The 15594-nt window shown below is 55.7% G+C and overlaps 4 protein-coding genes across 4 annotated transcripts in view; 2 read left to right on the forward strand and 2 right to left on the reverse strand.

Annotated features, from left to right (window-relative positions):
• The window catches only part of PTSG_07104 (uncharacterized protein), a gene marked incomplete at both ends in the record, with an annotated part of 3639 nt that extends 1423 nt beyond the window's left edge, over positions 1–2216 (forward strand). The window contains 2 exons of the mRNA XM_004992464.1: positions 24–231; positions 499–2216. Coding sequence (XP_004992521.1) covers positions 24–231; positions 499–2216 — 1926 coding nt within the window. The remainder of the gene's footprint in view (positions 1–23; positions 232–498) is intronic.
• Positions 2217–2442: 226 nt separating this feature from the next.
• On the reverse strand, positions 2443–6342 carry PTSG_07105 (uncharacterized protein). Its single transcript, XM_004992465.1, has 10 exons — positions 6122–6342; positions 5730–5800; positions 5499–5587; positions 5089–5277; positions 4781–4857; positions 4356–4509; positions 3903–4001; positions 3549–3622; positions 3205–3336; positions 2443–2880 (listed from the first exon to the last, which is right to left on the reverse strand). The coding sequence occupies exons 1-10, from the start codon at positions 6245–6247 to the stop codon at positions 2806–2808; spliced, it is 1086 nt and encodes a 361-aa protein (XP_004992522.1). The 5' UTR covers positions 6248–6342; the 3' UTR covers positions 2443–2805.
• Positions 6343–6624: 282 nt separating this feature from the next.
• PTSG_07106 (uncharacterized protein) lies at positions 6625–9640 on the reverse strand. Its single transcript, XM_004992466.1, has 6 exons — positions 9551–9640; positions 8323–9412; positions 8036–8071; positions 7734–7829; positions 7286–7459; positions 6625–7008 (listed from the first exon to the last, which is right to left on the reverse strand). Exons 1-6 carry the CDS (start codon positions 9611–9613, stop codon positions 6674–6676), a joined length of 1794 nt encoding a protein of 597 aa, XP_004992523.1. The 5' UTR covers positions 9614–9640; the 3' UTR covers positions 6625–6673.
• Positions 9641–9700: 60 nt separating this feature from the next.
• PTSG_07107 (uncharacterized protein) lies at positions 9701–15494 on the forward strand (the record flags this gene model as incomplete). The annotated part of the gene is made up of 19 exons (XM_004992467.1): positions 9701–9752; positions 10160–10305; positions 10473–10531; positions 10661–10734; positions 10916–10989; positions 11227–11371; positions 11929–12005; positions 12187–12251; positions 12400–12496; positions 12659–12750; positions 12973–13066; positions 13241–13314; positions 13462–13583; positions 13771–13879; positions 14145–14257; positions 14379–14481; positions 14703–14775; positions 15140–15243; positions 15410–15494. The coding sequence occupies 19 exons, from the start codon at positions 9701–9703 to the stop codon at positions 15492–15494; spliced, it is 1758 nt and encodes a 585-aa protein (XP_004992524.1).
• Positions 15495–15594: the final 100 nt, after the last annotated feature.

Consider the following 15594-nt stretch of genomic DNA (forward strand, 5'->3'; position numbering starts at 1 on the left):
ACCATGACCACCGCGGTCTTGAGGCTGTTGATGCGAGCGATGACTGGAAGCGTGTGAATGCGGGCCAGAGCGCGATGGCTGGGCTCGGGGTTGACACGACGCGTGCTGGGCAGAGCGCGCATCACCATGACCACCGCGGTCTTGAGGCTGTTGATGCGAGCGATGACTGGAAGCGTGTGAATGCGGGCCAGAGCGCGATGGCTGGATTGGATTACGACACCGTTCCTATTGGTCTTCCACTGTCCCATCATCACTTTCGTGATCATTTTCCCTCCGGCACTCCTCCCATGCGTTTCAGTGGGACTTCATTGCACAGATTTTCTCCAGACTACAGCGGTGCAGCTTCTTCTGTTTTTACTCATTCGTTCCGCCCGCTTCCTCTTGGTCTTTCTAGCTCTCAACGATGGATTTCGTCAACGACTCCTCTTGAACCTGTTTGCCGTGACACTGAACCTCTTGCGTCATCGTGGTCCTCCCATGAATTTCGTCCCGTGTCAGCCGGCGCGTTTGCTGCTGGCTCTGTGACGCACAATGACACATTGTGGCTTGATGCGATTCCTCTACTTCACGACACTCCATTCGAGTTTCGGCCCGCGTCACAACCCTTCCATGCCGGCACGTACAACGCGACCCACGTGCCACCTCTCGACACCACTCCTTACGGCGCCCCAGCGCTGCACCGATTCCGAGATGAGGCGGATGCCGTGTGGCGACCCGCGTTGAATGCCCATGACGCCATCAAACCGTTGGACATTGACACGACCCTGACACCCGACGAAGTTGTGTTTCGTGAGCTTGAGCGGATTGGCTTCAAGGACAACTGGAACCCGTCCACGCGTGTTGTTCGGTCTGCCTCACCGCGTGTATTGGAGCCACTGCCCCAACACCCGAGCACGATTGAATACCGCCCTGAAGAGCCCGCTGCCGCTGCTGGTGCTGATCGTCGTCCGCGGTTCAGCGTTGGTCGAGTGCCCTCGCCGCCACCCGCTGTCGACACGAGACCGCTGCTGCGCCACGCATCGACGCACTCGTTCCGGGATGTGTCGACTCCTGATAGTCGACGTGGCAGCACAACGCCTGTACGAAGTGCGTCGGCGATGGCCGGCACTGCGCCACCGCCGCACACACCGTCGCCCTCACTGCACGCCAGCTTTGCGGAGCGAGACTTCTTCTGGGACTACGCTGGCGCCAACTTTGGGAAGTCGCTCAAGAGCGCACGATCTCGCCCGCTTTCGCGACAACCGTCGAACGTTGGCTTTGCGCCCATGACGGAGGAGCCGCTGTTCGAAGTGTTGCAGCGGTTCCAGTTCAGAGATGACGCCACGCCACAGCGGCAGCGGCAGCGGCAGCAGCAGCGCGAGCGATGGAACACGTCCACACGCGTACCGGAGCCGCAGTACAACACGTCGATCATGTCTGACCAGGCGGAGAGTCCTCGGCCAAGCCGGCGCGCGTCACTTGACATGAGGGTTCGGGAGCAGCAGGAGCACCAGCACCAGCACCGGCGGCGGCAGTGGCGCTACTCGCTGCGCACCGATGATTTGTTTTCGCGGAGCATTGAACCGCTTGACCCGTTGCCCTCGGAGGTGCAGCCTGACCAAGTGTTCTTCGAGCAATTGCGGCGGTCGTCCATGTCCACGCCAACGAAACGGCCCCGCGCACTTCGAAAGACTGCGTCAGATGTGCAATTGCGCCCATTTTCACCGCGCTCGCGACGCGCCACGATTGCCGTGCAGGCACCCATCTCTGAAATGCCAGAGACAGATGACGATCATACACTTGCCGGCGCAGGTGACATGCCGAGGCGCCCTGAGGACAGGGAGCGCCCAAGAACCAGCACGACGCATGGCACTCGCGGTGGCGGCGGTGGTGCAAGGACGCCGATGTGGCGCACGCCTGTGCTTGCGAACACATGGGAGCACGATGCGCAGGAGTCGCTTGAGCGGGTGATTGCGGACCGGCGGCGGGCGCGAATGCAGCGGCGCGAAGAGCTGGAGCGGCGACGACAGAGGCGACGCGAACTGCAGGGGGACGTGCACACAAGTGGTGATGATGGCATCGTTGGCGCCAACGGCCATCGTGACGGTGATGGTGATGGTGATGGTGACGGTGGGGCGTCGCGTAGTCTGGGACGCCAAGCAAAGCCGAAGTTGACGGCAAATGCGCTGGAGCGGTTGGCGAAACTCCGCGATTTGATGGAGCGCCAGCAATTTTAGTAACGCATATGTGTGTGTGTGTGTGTGTGTGTGTGTGTGTGTGTGTTTGTGTGTGTTTGTGTGTGTGTTTGCGTGAGTCATACGTGAGAGGGGTAGAGTGATTGAGTTCATGATTCGGGTTTCTTGATTTGAGCTACATGACTGATATTTTGTTGGGGGTTGCCTGTCCTCGATTGCGTGCATGTGTGTTCATATTGGCTGGGGAGCGAGCTGATGTTTTGCTTCGTGTCACTCTTATTCAACCCTTCTTTGGAGCTGTGTTTATGTCTTACACATGAGTCACAGAAAGCAAGAAAGAGGCAACCACGCAAGGACTGAGGACGAAGAACCTGTGATAGAGCCAGAAACGTGGTCGAGGGGTGCGTTTGACTGCTTGAATGTGTGCTTCGTGACAAAAACGAAAAAAATGGGTGGAGGCATAACGGAAGCGATGGAAGAAGACCAATGAGCGCGCGCAACAGCCGGAAAGAGTGGTGCGAAAAGGGCGATGGATGGAATGAACGCACAGGAGTGCAGCCAAGACACGACACCACCCTGGATGCGTGGTGTGTGTATGTGTGTGTGTGTGCGTGCATGCTGTGAAGGCGAGTTAGGTTGCAATGTAGTCGGCTAGGGTGCCGTAGGTGTCGTCATCGGGCGCCACAGAGAGATAGGACCAGCCAACCTGCATTGTGGTGGGAGGGGTGTGCGTGTTGAGGTGAGGAGATGGGGTGATGGCATTGGCGATGGAGATGTGCACAGGCAGGTACAACTATCAGAAGCATGATTGAGCACTGCTTTCAGCTGCACCACACAGGCAGGCACGCAGACAAGAAGGGACCAAACACGAGGAAAGCGAGGAAGAAATGGGGAGATGGCAACATCGAAGAAGGAGGATGACACTCATCAAAACGAGTACACACACACACACACACACACACACACACACACACACACACACACACACACACACACACACACACACACACACACACACACACACACACACCTGTCCATCGCCATAAACGGTGTCCTCTGGGACTTCGCCGTAGAGGGAGTTGGAGTGGACGCGCGTGTCGTCGTTGAGGAACTCGGCCAACTGCGCGCCAGACTGCACCTCGCCATACATCTCAGCGTACAGCTGGCGTGGTCATCATGGTGGGATTGGAGGAGGGGGAGGGGGGTTGCCGTGTTGTGGTGGTGGGTGTGTGGAGTGTGAAAGAGAGCAAGGGTGGTGTGTGAGGGCAAAGTGTGAGCGGGTGCGTGTGAGTGTAAGTTGTTTTTGGCGTGTGAGTGTGGGTGTGAGTGTGGGTGTGAGCACATGCAACCGGGATCACCAGGCAGCGTACTCACCTCCATGGCCTGTGCTTTCGTCGGTGCCGGCATTGCTTCCTCCATCCCTTCATACGTGTCGTCACCATCCTCATCTATGCACCAACAGCACACGTCAAATCGAGCACACAGTGGACATGCGTGAGGCGGTGCGTGTATGTGTGTATGTATGTGTGAGTGTATGCGTGTGTACGTGTATGCGTGTATGTGTGTGTGTTTGGACAAGGACAATGCTCCTTGTGTCGTTTCGTTGGGAAATGAACAACAGCGAAAGCAGCAATACACACACGCATATACATACACGCATGCGCACACAGGCGCCTACACATGCAAGGAAGCAGAGAATGCGACATGTCACACATGGAGATAGCGTACATTTGAAGACTTCGCGAGCAATGGGGACGGAGAGGGTGTCGGACTTGCTTGACGATGACGCTTCCCCAACAGCCGTGTTGGTTGCCATCGTCTCATACACTGATGGTGGTTATGTGTGTGTGTGTGTGTGTGTGTGTGTGTGTGTGTGTGTGTGTGTGTGTGTGTGTGTGTGTGTGTGTGTGTGTGTGTGTGGGATGGTGAGCAATGTAATGCGTGTAGGTGGGAGGGGGGTGGAGTGCATGTACATCATGCCAAGACGCAGTCAAAGAAACATGCGTTGAGTAGTCATCGCACTTTTCTTCTTCTCCTCCTTCAAACACACAACACACAGCGCACACACACACACACACACACACACACACACACACACCACAAAACACGCACAATACAAGCACATCCCTCTTCCTCTCGTGCATCTGCTGTCACTCTGGGTCCCAATGGGTGAACACGCACTCGCTTCGCCGTAGACGTTGTCCGCGTCCTGCGGCTCGTCGATCTTGGGTGCAGCCTGCAACGCAGCAACACCGCATAGGTGTGCATTCTTTGCTGTTGGGTGGTTGGCCGGCAGTGGCGGAGGCGCAGTCATGGTGCCGCCATCGCGCTTCTTCTGCTCGCACGCACACGCACACATAGATGATATATACGCACGTGAACATGAACACATATATGCAGTGGGTTCAAAGTGAGGGAAGGGGAGAGTGGAAGACGACAGAATAGGAAGGGAGATGAAAAGAAACCAAAACAACAGAGCAAATGAGAAGCATCAAACTCACACAGGACGAGCAACACACACACACACACACACACACACACACACACGCACACACACGCACGCACGCACGCACGCACGCAACACGAACGTCACACGGAAGACGGACCCTGAGGATGTTGAAGACTTGGCCGAGTGTGGCGAGGAGATCATCGGCAAGCGGGCCGCAGTCAAACACGTGGCAGTCTGGCGGCGGCGGTGGTGGTGGTGTGTATGTGTGCGTGAGTGATTGTGGGGATGGTGATGATGATAGGTTTGCACGGACGTGGGTTGAAGAAGATACAGCAATGACGAATGGAGAACAGGCAAGCATTCAAGTCCTGCCGTGAACAAGACATTTCCACACACGTGCATGTGCATATGCACGTGCAAACACAGTACGCAGCAACGACGACGACGACGACGACGACGACGTACAGCGGTTGTCGCGTCGATCCTTTGCAACGTATGTGATGAAGTTGTACGCTTTTCCATCGCCGCCGGCAGCAAAGGAGATCTTGGAGATGGGATCATTGGAGATGATGTCTGGGGTGTCGACGGCGCTTGTGGCAATGCCATCTGTTGACACGTTGAGGCGCAGCAGCATCACCTTCACGTAGGGCGCATCTGCAGGCACAGAGGAAGGGAGGATGGCGGGGAGGGACAAGGAAGGAGCAAGGATTGGAATGGGTAAGGGGAGAAAGGGTCGAGGGGAGCAGGGAGTGACGGAAATGATAAGCAGATCAACGGTCATCACGTGAATCGTCGATGCATCCAAGACCTCAAGGACCTCACACAGGGCATGCCATTGCGCACACACAAACACACACACACATGTAAGTGCGTACCTGCGAGGTACTGCTTCATGAACTTCTTCTTCTTGCGCTTGATTGGCTTGATGACCTTGGATGAGTCGATGCAGCGGTAAATGGCCTCGCTGGAGAACGGCAAGCAGGTGCGGCATGCGGGGTGAGAGGAGGAGAAGACATACAAGAGAAGGGAAAGAGACAACCAGATGCGCCAGTGAAAAAATGAGAGGTGAGGGCAAGAATTCCTCGCGCTGGCGATTGCGGACGCACCGGCAAACGTTGGTCTTGTCCTCCATGCTCAAGGCACGGAGCGACTCCAAGATCTGCAGACTGCCAACATACTAGAGGTGCAAGCAAACACCACCAAAGTGGGAGTGACGAGCGTGTGGACGAGCGCATAAGGGAGTTGATGAAGAGTGGGGGGGATAAAAGGTAACTGGGAACGCCGACACGCAGTGCAGACTCAACATGACACACAACGACAGCAACATGCCACACAATGACAATGACACGCCACACAACGACAGCAACATGACACACAAGACAAGGGCCAGTTCCACCCGGAGATCGGGCATCGCAATCACAACTGCATCCGCCACAACAAATCAAAGCAAAGCAAAACCCCACTGTCTCTCCCCAACCAGACAAGCACACGCGCGTACCTTGACTGGGAACGAGTAGTAGATGCCAGAGCCGTGTGCGAGTGCTTGTTCATCGTGCAACCAACCGCCCTCGGGCGCGGTCATAAAGTTGCCGCGGCGCACAAGCGTCTGCTTCTTCTTGAACATCGTGGTCGGGGTGGTGGTGGTGTGTGTGGTGGTGTGTGGTGGTGTTGTGCTTGTTGTGCTTGGTGTTTGTGGAGCCCCAGCCGAAACAAAACAACGGATACCGACAGCACAAAGTGTAGTAACGCTATGCTGTTGGCACATCTCACACGTCTCACTCACGCATGCCTTACGAGTCACAGTCCCACATGTCTGTGCGCAGTTGACTGAAATGATGGTGGCGGTGCCTCGGTTGACTTACCAACTTTTGTTTGATGAAAGCGAATGAAACAGTCGTTCAAGATGTAGTAACACAATAGAACAATAGAATATACAACCCACAAAGCCCAATAGAAAAAAAAAAACGGTACATGACTCACACTCGGTACATGACAGCGTCATCCGCCATCATGCACTCATGCATGCTGTGCGTCTGCGTGTTTCCCTCCGTCACCTTCCACCTTCCACCTCCTCCTCATCCTCCCCCTCATTATCCTCCTTCTCCTCCTCCTCATCTTCGTCATCGTCATCGTCATCGTCGTCGCCGTCGTTGTTGGCACCGACACCGACACCGTCAGCGGCTCCTCTTCCAGTGTCACGCTCACCTTCACCTTCGCCATCTTCCATCTCCACGTCCCGCCATGACCTGGGCGCCTTGTCTCCGCTCGCCGCCCGCTGTCGGCAGTACTCTTGAAAGTTGCGCTGCTCCAGGGCAGACATGACGGCGTTGAAGGCGTAGATCCGCGCCCGCTGCTCAACCAGCAGTCGTTCCCGCTCAGCCTCATCTGCCAGGGCGTGTGTGCGTGCGAGTGTTGGGTGGGAGGAGGTGGGAGCACAGTACACAAAGGCATACGTTGAAAGTGTTGCATGCAAGCAACACCAGACGCACACACAACAAGGCCCAGCAATCACAGACAGCAACAACAACCCCATCTCCAACACACAACCACAGAGAGAGTGTGTGTGTGCGCGCGCAACACACGTACACACACAGACACGCACAGACACGCACACACACACACGTACACAGACATAGACACACACGCACACCCAGCAATGAACCTTGATGCATCTGGTATTCGCGGGCGGTGCGTTCTGCCTGCTGCTGCGTCCGCTTTGCCTCGCGCTGCCGCTGCTGTGCTATCTGCTTCAGTTTGCGCGTGACATAGACCTGGCTCTGCACGTTGCGCATGGAGGGATACATGAGCACGTCGTATGTACCCTCAACAGGCGTGCCTGCACACACAAATACACGCACACATGCACACACACACATGCACACAAGTGCGGTTGATGCATGCATGTGTGGCAACGTGTTTGGTGAGTGAATGAGTGAGGGAGTGGAGAGATGGATTGGCTCAAAGGAGAAGGACGCAGCGTACAGATAATGTGGTTGCATGCCACGGTTGTGCCATATGAATGAGCAGAGTAGCACAGTGTCTCCCGAATCACGTTCTTTTGACCCTCAAACCACATCATGCCCCCCCCACCCACCCTTCTCCTCCTTTACCTGGCGGGTTTGTGATTGACTTGTCGGGGTCGACTGTGATTGCATCCTTGTGGCCCAATATCAAGTACCGCTTTCGCGCCGGTTTCACCGTCTCTGCTGCAGTTGGCGAAGAAGGGCGAGGTGGGATGCATGATATGGTGTGAGTGCGTGTGAGTGTGAGTGTGAGTGTGTGTGTGAGTGTGTGAGTGTGTTGTTTGTGTGTGTGAGAGAGAGAGAGAGAGAGCAGGGGACGAGGAGAATCGTGCACACACACACACACACATGCAGGAGGGAGACAGCACGTTCGTGCGGTTGCGTCATACCGGTTGAAGTGTGACGAATAGATCTCGCGCGAAACGCTGAAATGTGCGATGGAAGGTGAACAAAGGTTGTCAGGGACGATCCAACACAAAACATAGCACCGAGTCTCCTCAGTTTGCACATAACATAGATCCACGCAGCACACACACACACACATCCACACACACACACACACATCCACACACACACACACACACACACACATCCACACACACACACACCACACATAAACACACACATCGCACACACCACACACACACACACACAACACACAAACGTATACACTGACCTCGCTTGAGTGGAGAGATGTCACCGCGCGTGGGTCCGCTCGCCTGGCGCTGGCTGAGGCGTTTCGGGCGCTTTGTGGCTGGCGGCCGCGGCTGTAGCAGGGACGTGGTGGCATGCACACTCCCTGCACACCCCGCATCCTCGAATACGTCCACGGCAGGTGCAGAGACAGTGTTGGCATGAGTGATGCTGCTCCTGGCTCTCGCGCTCCGCACCCGCATTCCACTGCCCGCACGCGCGCGCGTGCTGCTGTCTGCGTCTGCTGCACTCTCGTCCCCCTCATCATCCTCGTCATCAACATCATCAACATTGTTGTTGGTGAGCGGGTTCCGCTGCGCAGCTGATGGTGCGCTGTGTGCACCTTCTCGTTCCTGGTGCTTCTTGCGACTTTGCTGATACCGCCGACGGTGGTGACGGTGATGGTGGTGATGGTGATGGTGGTGGTGGCGGCGAGCTTCGTCGTGTTCATTTTGCTCTCTGGTGTGAGTTGTGGCTGATGCGAGCTCCCTTCTGGCTGATTTCGGCTGGCCACTGACGGGATAGGTTGCACTTCGATGCATCCGGCACTTCGACAACACCGAGCGCTGATATTGCTGTAGCTGTTGCTGTTGCTGCTGCTGTTGCTGTAGCTGTTGCTGCCGCATCACCTCCTCGATGTCATCATCCTCTGCCGTCGTCTCAAGGCGCCTTGACGTCAAGTGCAGTGCAGAGGCCAGGGGCCGAGGGTGTTGGCGCTGCGGTCTCGCCGGCACGGCGGCTGACCGTGATGTGAGCAACGACTTGGATGTAAATGCCATGGCAGCCGTGGACGACGTCATTGCTACTGCTGTTGTTGTGGCCGGTGTGGGTCTCCAGCGAGTGGTGGCTGCAGTGGAAGAGCTGAGACCCCTTATTCGCGGAGCAATGGAAGGCAAAGACGGGATGGAGGATGCCGCCGCTGCTGCGGATGTTGACACTGATGCGCGGCTGGCATAAGCGACGCATCCCCTCGCAGAGCCGTGCTGAGGCGACATGTGAAAGGTAAACGCCTCTTGGATCTCCATCGCCCGGTCCCTCGCGGCGACAACGTGCACGGGTGTTTCCAAGGCGATCTGATTGTAAGGCGTTGCGTGGTGTGCGTTGTGAACGCAGGGAACGGTTTGGGGCACATCGCATGGCTGCGCAGCTTGCGCAAATCAATCTCTCAACCAGCACTCACTGCACGGCAAATCAAACAAACGCGAACGCACCTTGGTGCTGTGCAGTTGCAGCCCATCATCACCACCACCACCACCACAGCCATATCCGCCCATAGCGACAGTGTTTGTTGCGAAGTCATGCTAAAGGCAAAATTGACTTTAAATCAGAAGGCAATTTTGCCCTTGCTGCAACCGCCCGATATGAACGCTCAGCCAAGCACTGTGCAGCGCACGCTGCAACGTGACTTCAGAGGTGTGTGTGTGTGTGTGTGTGTGTGTGTGTGTGTGTGTGTGTGTGTGTGTGTGTGTGTGTGTGTGTGTGTGTGTGTGTGTGTGTGTGTGTGTGTGTGTGTGTGTGTGTGTGTGTGTGTATGCGATGCTCTCTCTTCGATGCTGTGCTCAGTGTCTGTGTGATTGTGTGTCCAATCTCTCTTCCTCCTCTCTACCTCCAATCTCTCTTCCTCCTCTCTACCTCCAATCTCTCTTCCTCCTCTCTACCTCCCATCTCTCTTCCTCCTCTCTACCTCCCATCTCTCTTCCTCCTCTCTACCTCCCATCTCTCTCTATCTCTCTCTCTCTCTCTGTCTCTCTCTCTCTCTCTTTGGCATCGCCGTTGATGAAACCTCACACCATCGACAATTGCTGGCCACACATACGCAGTCACGTTTGAGGACCTGATTGGTGTTGTGGAGTCGGGGAGCATCTCCTCGGATCAGCTTGCAGAGTTCTCACAGCGGTTCCAGCAGTCTCTCCGCGATGCCACAGCACTCACCACCAGTCCAAACGCAAACGTCTCCGAACAGGAGGTATCGTGTGTTGTAACCCCCCCCCACACACGCTCACATCACACATCATGCCAGTCAAGCGAGCCTGGAGTGTGCCTGACATGTGCTGCGTCTGTTGTGATGGAAGTGGAACGAGGGTGGTTTGTTCAGAGCTTCACTCACATAGTGCTTGCATCCTGTCGGTTCAGGCACAGCGCATCGCTGCCATGTACAGATGTTGGCACTTGTGTGACATCTTCTTCACAAGGTGCGCGCCCTCACCAAGGCTGAATGCCTGAAGCCACTCCCTCCCGCTTGCCATCCACACAGTGCCACTTACTCACGCGTACGTTGAAACACACACACACACGCACACGCACACACGTGCACTCAACAGGGGTGACAGCATCTCGAAGATGGGCGGCTTTGTGCTTGGGGAACTGCTCAAGTGGAGCGCAGAACACTTTGCAGGTTGGACCCTGCTCTATTTGCGCCCATGGCTTGTGTTTGGTGGCGACGTTTGCATGCAATGTCTCCTTGCCATGTGTGCTGTTCATGTGCACACTTCTTTGATGCAGGTGCTCACATTTATGCTCTTGCATGTGTGTGTGTGTGTGTGTGTGTGTGTGTGTGTGTGTGTGTGATTGCGCAGAGGCGGACCGTCACCGCCTTGATCTCGTTCGCTGCAAGTCCAACTTTGACGAACACCCTTCATTCTGGCCAGCGGTGCGTACATGTGTATGCGCTACTTGTGTCTGTCTGTCTGTCTGTATATGTGTGTGCTCTTGTGCCTATGTATGTGTGTGTTTGCATGTGCTCTCTGCCTGTCTGCGAGTGCCTCTGTGCCTGCAGTTCTCCCTTCCATCCTTCCATGCTTCTCTCATTTGACACCGGCCACACTGAACACCAATCGGCGTCCTCATCTTCGCTTCCCTTGCTGCTGCACCATGCTGCGGTGGCCAGGTGGTGCACCTTGTGTGCCAGGGCCGCATGAAGGAGGCGAGCCAGCTGCTGCAGCTCCACTCGCGCTACCCGCGTGACGAGATGGTCACCAACGCGGTCCGCACCGTCGAGGAACTCACCCGTCGTATGCCCGTCTACCACCCAGGTCCACCCCCTTGTGTGTGTGTGTGTGTGTCTGTCTGTCTGTTTGTCTGTCTGTCTGTCTGTTTGTGTGTCTGTCTGTCTGTCTGTCAATGTGTGTGTGTGTGTGTGTGTGTGTGTGTGTGTGTGTCTGTCTGTCTGTCTGTCTGTCTGTCTGTCTGTCTGTCTGCCTGATCCTGTATGTGAATCTGTGGGGCGCAGTCTTTGTGGACCACCTGGTCTCAGCACTGCCATCTCTCCAGCCACCCATTCCTACCACGTCATATTCACATGCCACCGTCCATACTACCGCCGCTGCCATGACAATTGGCGCTTTCTTTCTACATCACCACCACCACCACCACCACCACCACCACCATCACCACCATCATCATCACCACCACCACCACCATCACCACCATCATCATCACCACCACCACCACCACCATCATCATCACCACCACCACCACCACCACCACCACCACCACCACCACCACCACCACCACCACCACCACTATGACTGCGGCTGCCGTCGCGGCCCCCATTCCATTTCCACTCGCGCTCCCATTCAACTCCCACCAGGCACCTCACGCACAGAGTTTATGGGCAAGTGGCAGACATGGCACAAGCACGTGCTCGACAGAACAGCTGACATAACTGTGCGTGCTGCAATACATGTGTGCGTGCATGGCAATGTGTACGTGTTTGTGCGCGTGTGCGGATGTGTCTGGCTGTGTCTGTCTGTGTCTGGCTGTGTCTGTCTGTGTTAATGTGCTTGCATGTGTTCACTTCACCACCGCCACTCCCCTTCCGTTTCCATCACCTCCCCACCTCCACCAGGACCCGCACCTCGCCCTCATCGCACGGCTGTTCAAAGGAGACGACGACGCCTTCCAGACACTCATGTACGACCGCACGCAATGCGCACCCCTTCAACTTGCGCCCGTGTGCTGCCTGTCTCTTCCTTTCCGCTGCTGCTGCTGCTACTCTTGGTGATTCGTCAGTTCAGAGCGCCTTTCACCTCATGCCCCCTCCCTTCCCTCGCCCGTCCAGTGACAAGTATCGGATGCACTGGATGGAGGTGCTGATTGCACGCATCCTCTTCACCGCTCCAACGATTGTCCTCGTCGACATGCACGCACACCTCCAGGTCCAGTGGTTTTGCATGCTCGCATGCGCACACGTGTTCAGTGCCATTTGTGCATGTCCACTCCTCTCGTGTGTACGTCCTCACCATCATCACCATCATCATGACCACCATCACCATCATCATGACCACCATCACCATCATCATGACCACCATGAACATCAGGCTGCAGCGGAGCGGTGCGCGTGGGTGGACGAGTATGATCTCCTCAGCGTCGTCATCAGTGGTGATGCGCACACCGTTCTCGAGCAAGCCAGGTTCGGCATGGTTGATGATTGAAGCGATTGTCTCGATTCGTTGCGGTCGTTCATCGCGTTGTGTTCGGTGGTTGTCTTCATTGTTCCTCTTGTTCCTGCGTTGTGTGTATGCGCGTGTTGATGAAGCATTGCAGTTACAATTACGAGTTGTGCGTGCTCATATTCAGACCTACCTCCACACACACACACACACACACACACACACACACACGCCCTTTCCAGAGATGAGTTTGGGACGTGCATGTTCTCGGTGCACCTACTGATCTTCCTGAGCCAGACAAACTGGCTTGCAGACGGCGCAGAGCAGGACGCAGAGGTGATTGCAGTGGTTGTTTTGCATTAATGATGATGATGCTGACTCGTGCGTTGGTGGTGGTGGTTGTGTGTGTGTATGTGTCTGTCTACCTGTCTGTGAAGTGTTGGACTCGTGACACGTGCGACTCAACACCACCCCCTTCTCGCTGTGTCCACGTGTGCCTGTACACTGCAGTATTATCTGCTGGAGTACGGGCAGGAGTTTATTGATCAGCACAACTGGACCGGCGCAGGCTCGTATCTCTCAAGGTCCGGCACATGTGCATGCAATACTCGCTCGCTCGCTCGCTCGCTTGCTTGCTTGTGTGTGTGTGTGTGTGTGTGTGTGTGTGTGTGTGTGTGTGTGCGTGTTGCCCTCTCACCCCTCACCCCTGCATATGTATGTGTGCGTGTGAGCAGGTGCGGGGAGGAAGGGTTGCGGCGACTCGAGAAGAAGCTGCTCTCCGTCACGATGAGGACAGAGAAGTGCGCAACACAGGTGTGGCGCTGCTGCTTGCAGTATCACCTCAACGCCGCAGGTCAGCAACACACACACACATGGTGATGTGGAGACAGCGTGTGCGTGTGTGAGGGTGAGCACTCAGTGCAAGCTGAAGTCACATCAAGCAGCACTCGCTTCCTCCCTCACACATTCACTCGCTCACCTGCACGCTGCCTGTCGATGCTTGTTTACCGCACCGCGCACACCACGATCCCAACAAACAGCTGCGCAGGTGTGCCGTGTCTTTGGGCAGAAGCTGCAGCGGGAAGGAAAGCCCGTCAGCGCCATCACCTGGTTCATTCGCGGCGGCGCAACAGATGAACTCACGAGGTCGTGGTGATGCTGGTGCTGATCTTGTTCCTTGTGCTGGTGGTGGTGGTGGTGCTGCTGCTGCTCGTGCTGCTGCTCGTGCTCGTGCTCGTGCTCGTGCTGATGGTGATGATCAGCATAATGGACAATGCCATACGTCCACCTGCACCGCCCATCGCATAGGCGCGCGCTAGCTGCCCACAGCTTCATGTACACATGTGTATGTGCGTATGTGTATGCTTACCCTTCTCCACCCCCTCCCCACCGCCAACCACCAACCACCACCCAGGCTGGCTGACGATGTGCTGCTGCGATATGCGCGCACACACGACGCGGCGGAGCTGGCGGTGGCGCAGCAGTTTACACAGGCCGCCGGCAGGTGTCAGCGGCTCCAATTTGCAGGTCGGTACAGACTTGCACACGCACACACACACACACACACACACACACACACACACACACACACACACACACACACACACACACACACACGTCCCGCGCGTCACACTACACGCTGCCGCAGCCAAGTACAAGGACATCTGCGATCATGTGCAAAGCGGAAATTTCGCGCACGCGTCGGGCGCCGTCATTGAAATCCTCACGGAGACCACGCTCGCCCCAAAGTGGTCAGTTGCCGCGCTGGTGGGCGTGGATGTTGCTCTTGGTGGTGGTGGTGGTGGTGGTGGTGGTGGTTATGGGTGTCTTTGTCGGTGGCTGCAACAGCTTGCGTCCTTCCGTGTTTGCTGTGCCGATCGGTGACGAACTTGATCATCACCCTCTTCCCTTGCTTGCTTGCCTACTCGTTCGTGTTGGTTTTTGTCGGTGGTTGTGGTGGTGGCATGTTCAGGTTCTGGGTGCATGTGTTGATTGACATGCTGCCGCTCCTCGAACACGACGACGTCCTCTTCTCCTCCTTTGACGTGCGCACAGTCGTGTTGTGTGTGTGTGTGTGTGTGTGTTGTGTGTGTGTGTGTGTGTGTGTGTGTGTGTGTGTGTGTGTGTGTGTGGGTGGGTGGGTGTGTGTGGGTGGGTGGGTGTGTGTGGGTGTGGGTCATTGTATGTGGGTGGGTGTGTCATTGTATGTGGGTGGGTGTGTCATTGTATGTGTGTGTGTCATATCAATGTGTGTTGCTGTGCACCATGGTTTTGTTTGTCCTTGTGATTGTTGAATTCAATCACTTTCCCAACTTACGCCAACATTCATCGACACACATGCCCTGTGCCTTTGTTGAAACCCAATCGTGCATCACCACCATTATTTGTGCTGCTGTTGCTGCTGTTCAGACGCGGTCGCTGATTCAGTGCCTGGAGGAAGTGGAGCTGTCACACTGCCGCGATGAATACATGCAGACAATCGCACACAAGTACATGAAGCGTTCTCGTGCTCGGTCTGCCGCTTGCCTGCACTCTCCAACTCACGTGAAGCTGTGCAGCCCACTTGTCCATGCAAACACTCTTAACACAAAATACACAACCAAACACACGCACACACATACACGCACACTCACACACATCTCACATGCAACACTTTTGTTCTCTCTTGCTCCTCTGCAGCAATGCTGAGGATGAGGTTGAGAAGATCAGAATGGCGCTGGCACGAAACTTGGCAAGATCACTCCTCGTTCAGGCACCAGCATGACGTGCTGTCGAGTGCACATTATCACACACACACACACAGCAAGCACACACACACAAACAAACAAACAAACACACACACACACACAAACAAACAAACAAAC

This window comes from Salpingoeca rosetta, assembly GCF_000188695.1.
Source record: "Salpingoeca rosetta unplaced genomic scaffold supercont1.16, whole genome shotgun sequence".
In the NCBI taxonomy this organism is placed as follows: domain Eukaryota; class Choanoflagellata; order Craspedida; family Salpingoecidae; genus Salpingoeca; species Salpingoeca rosetta.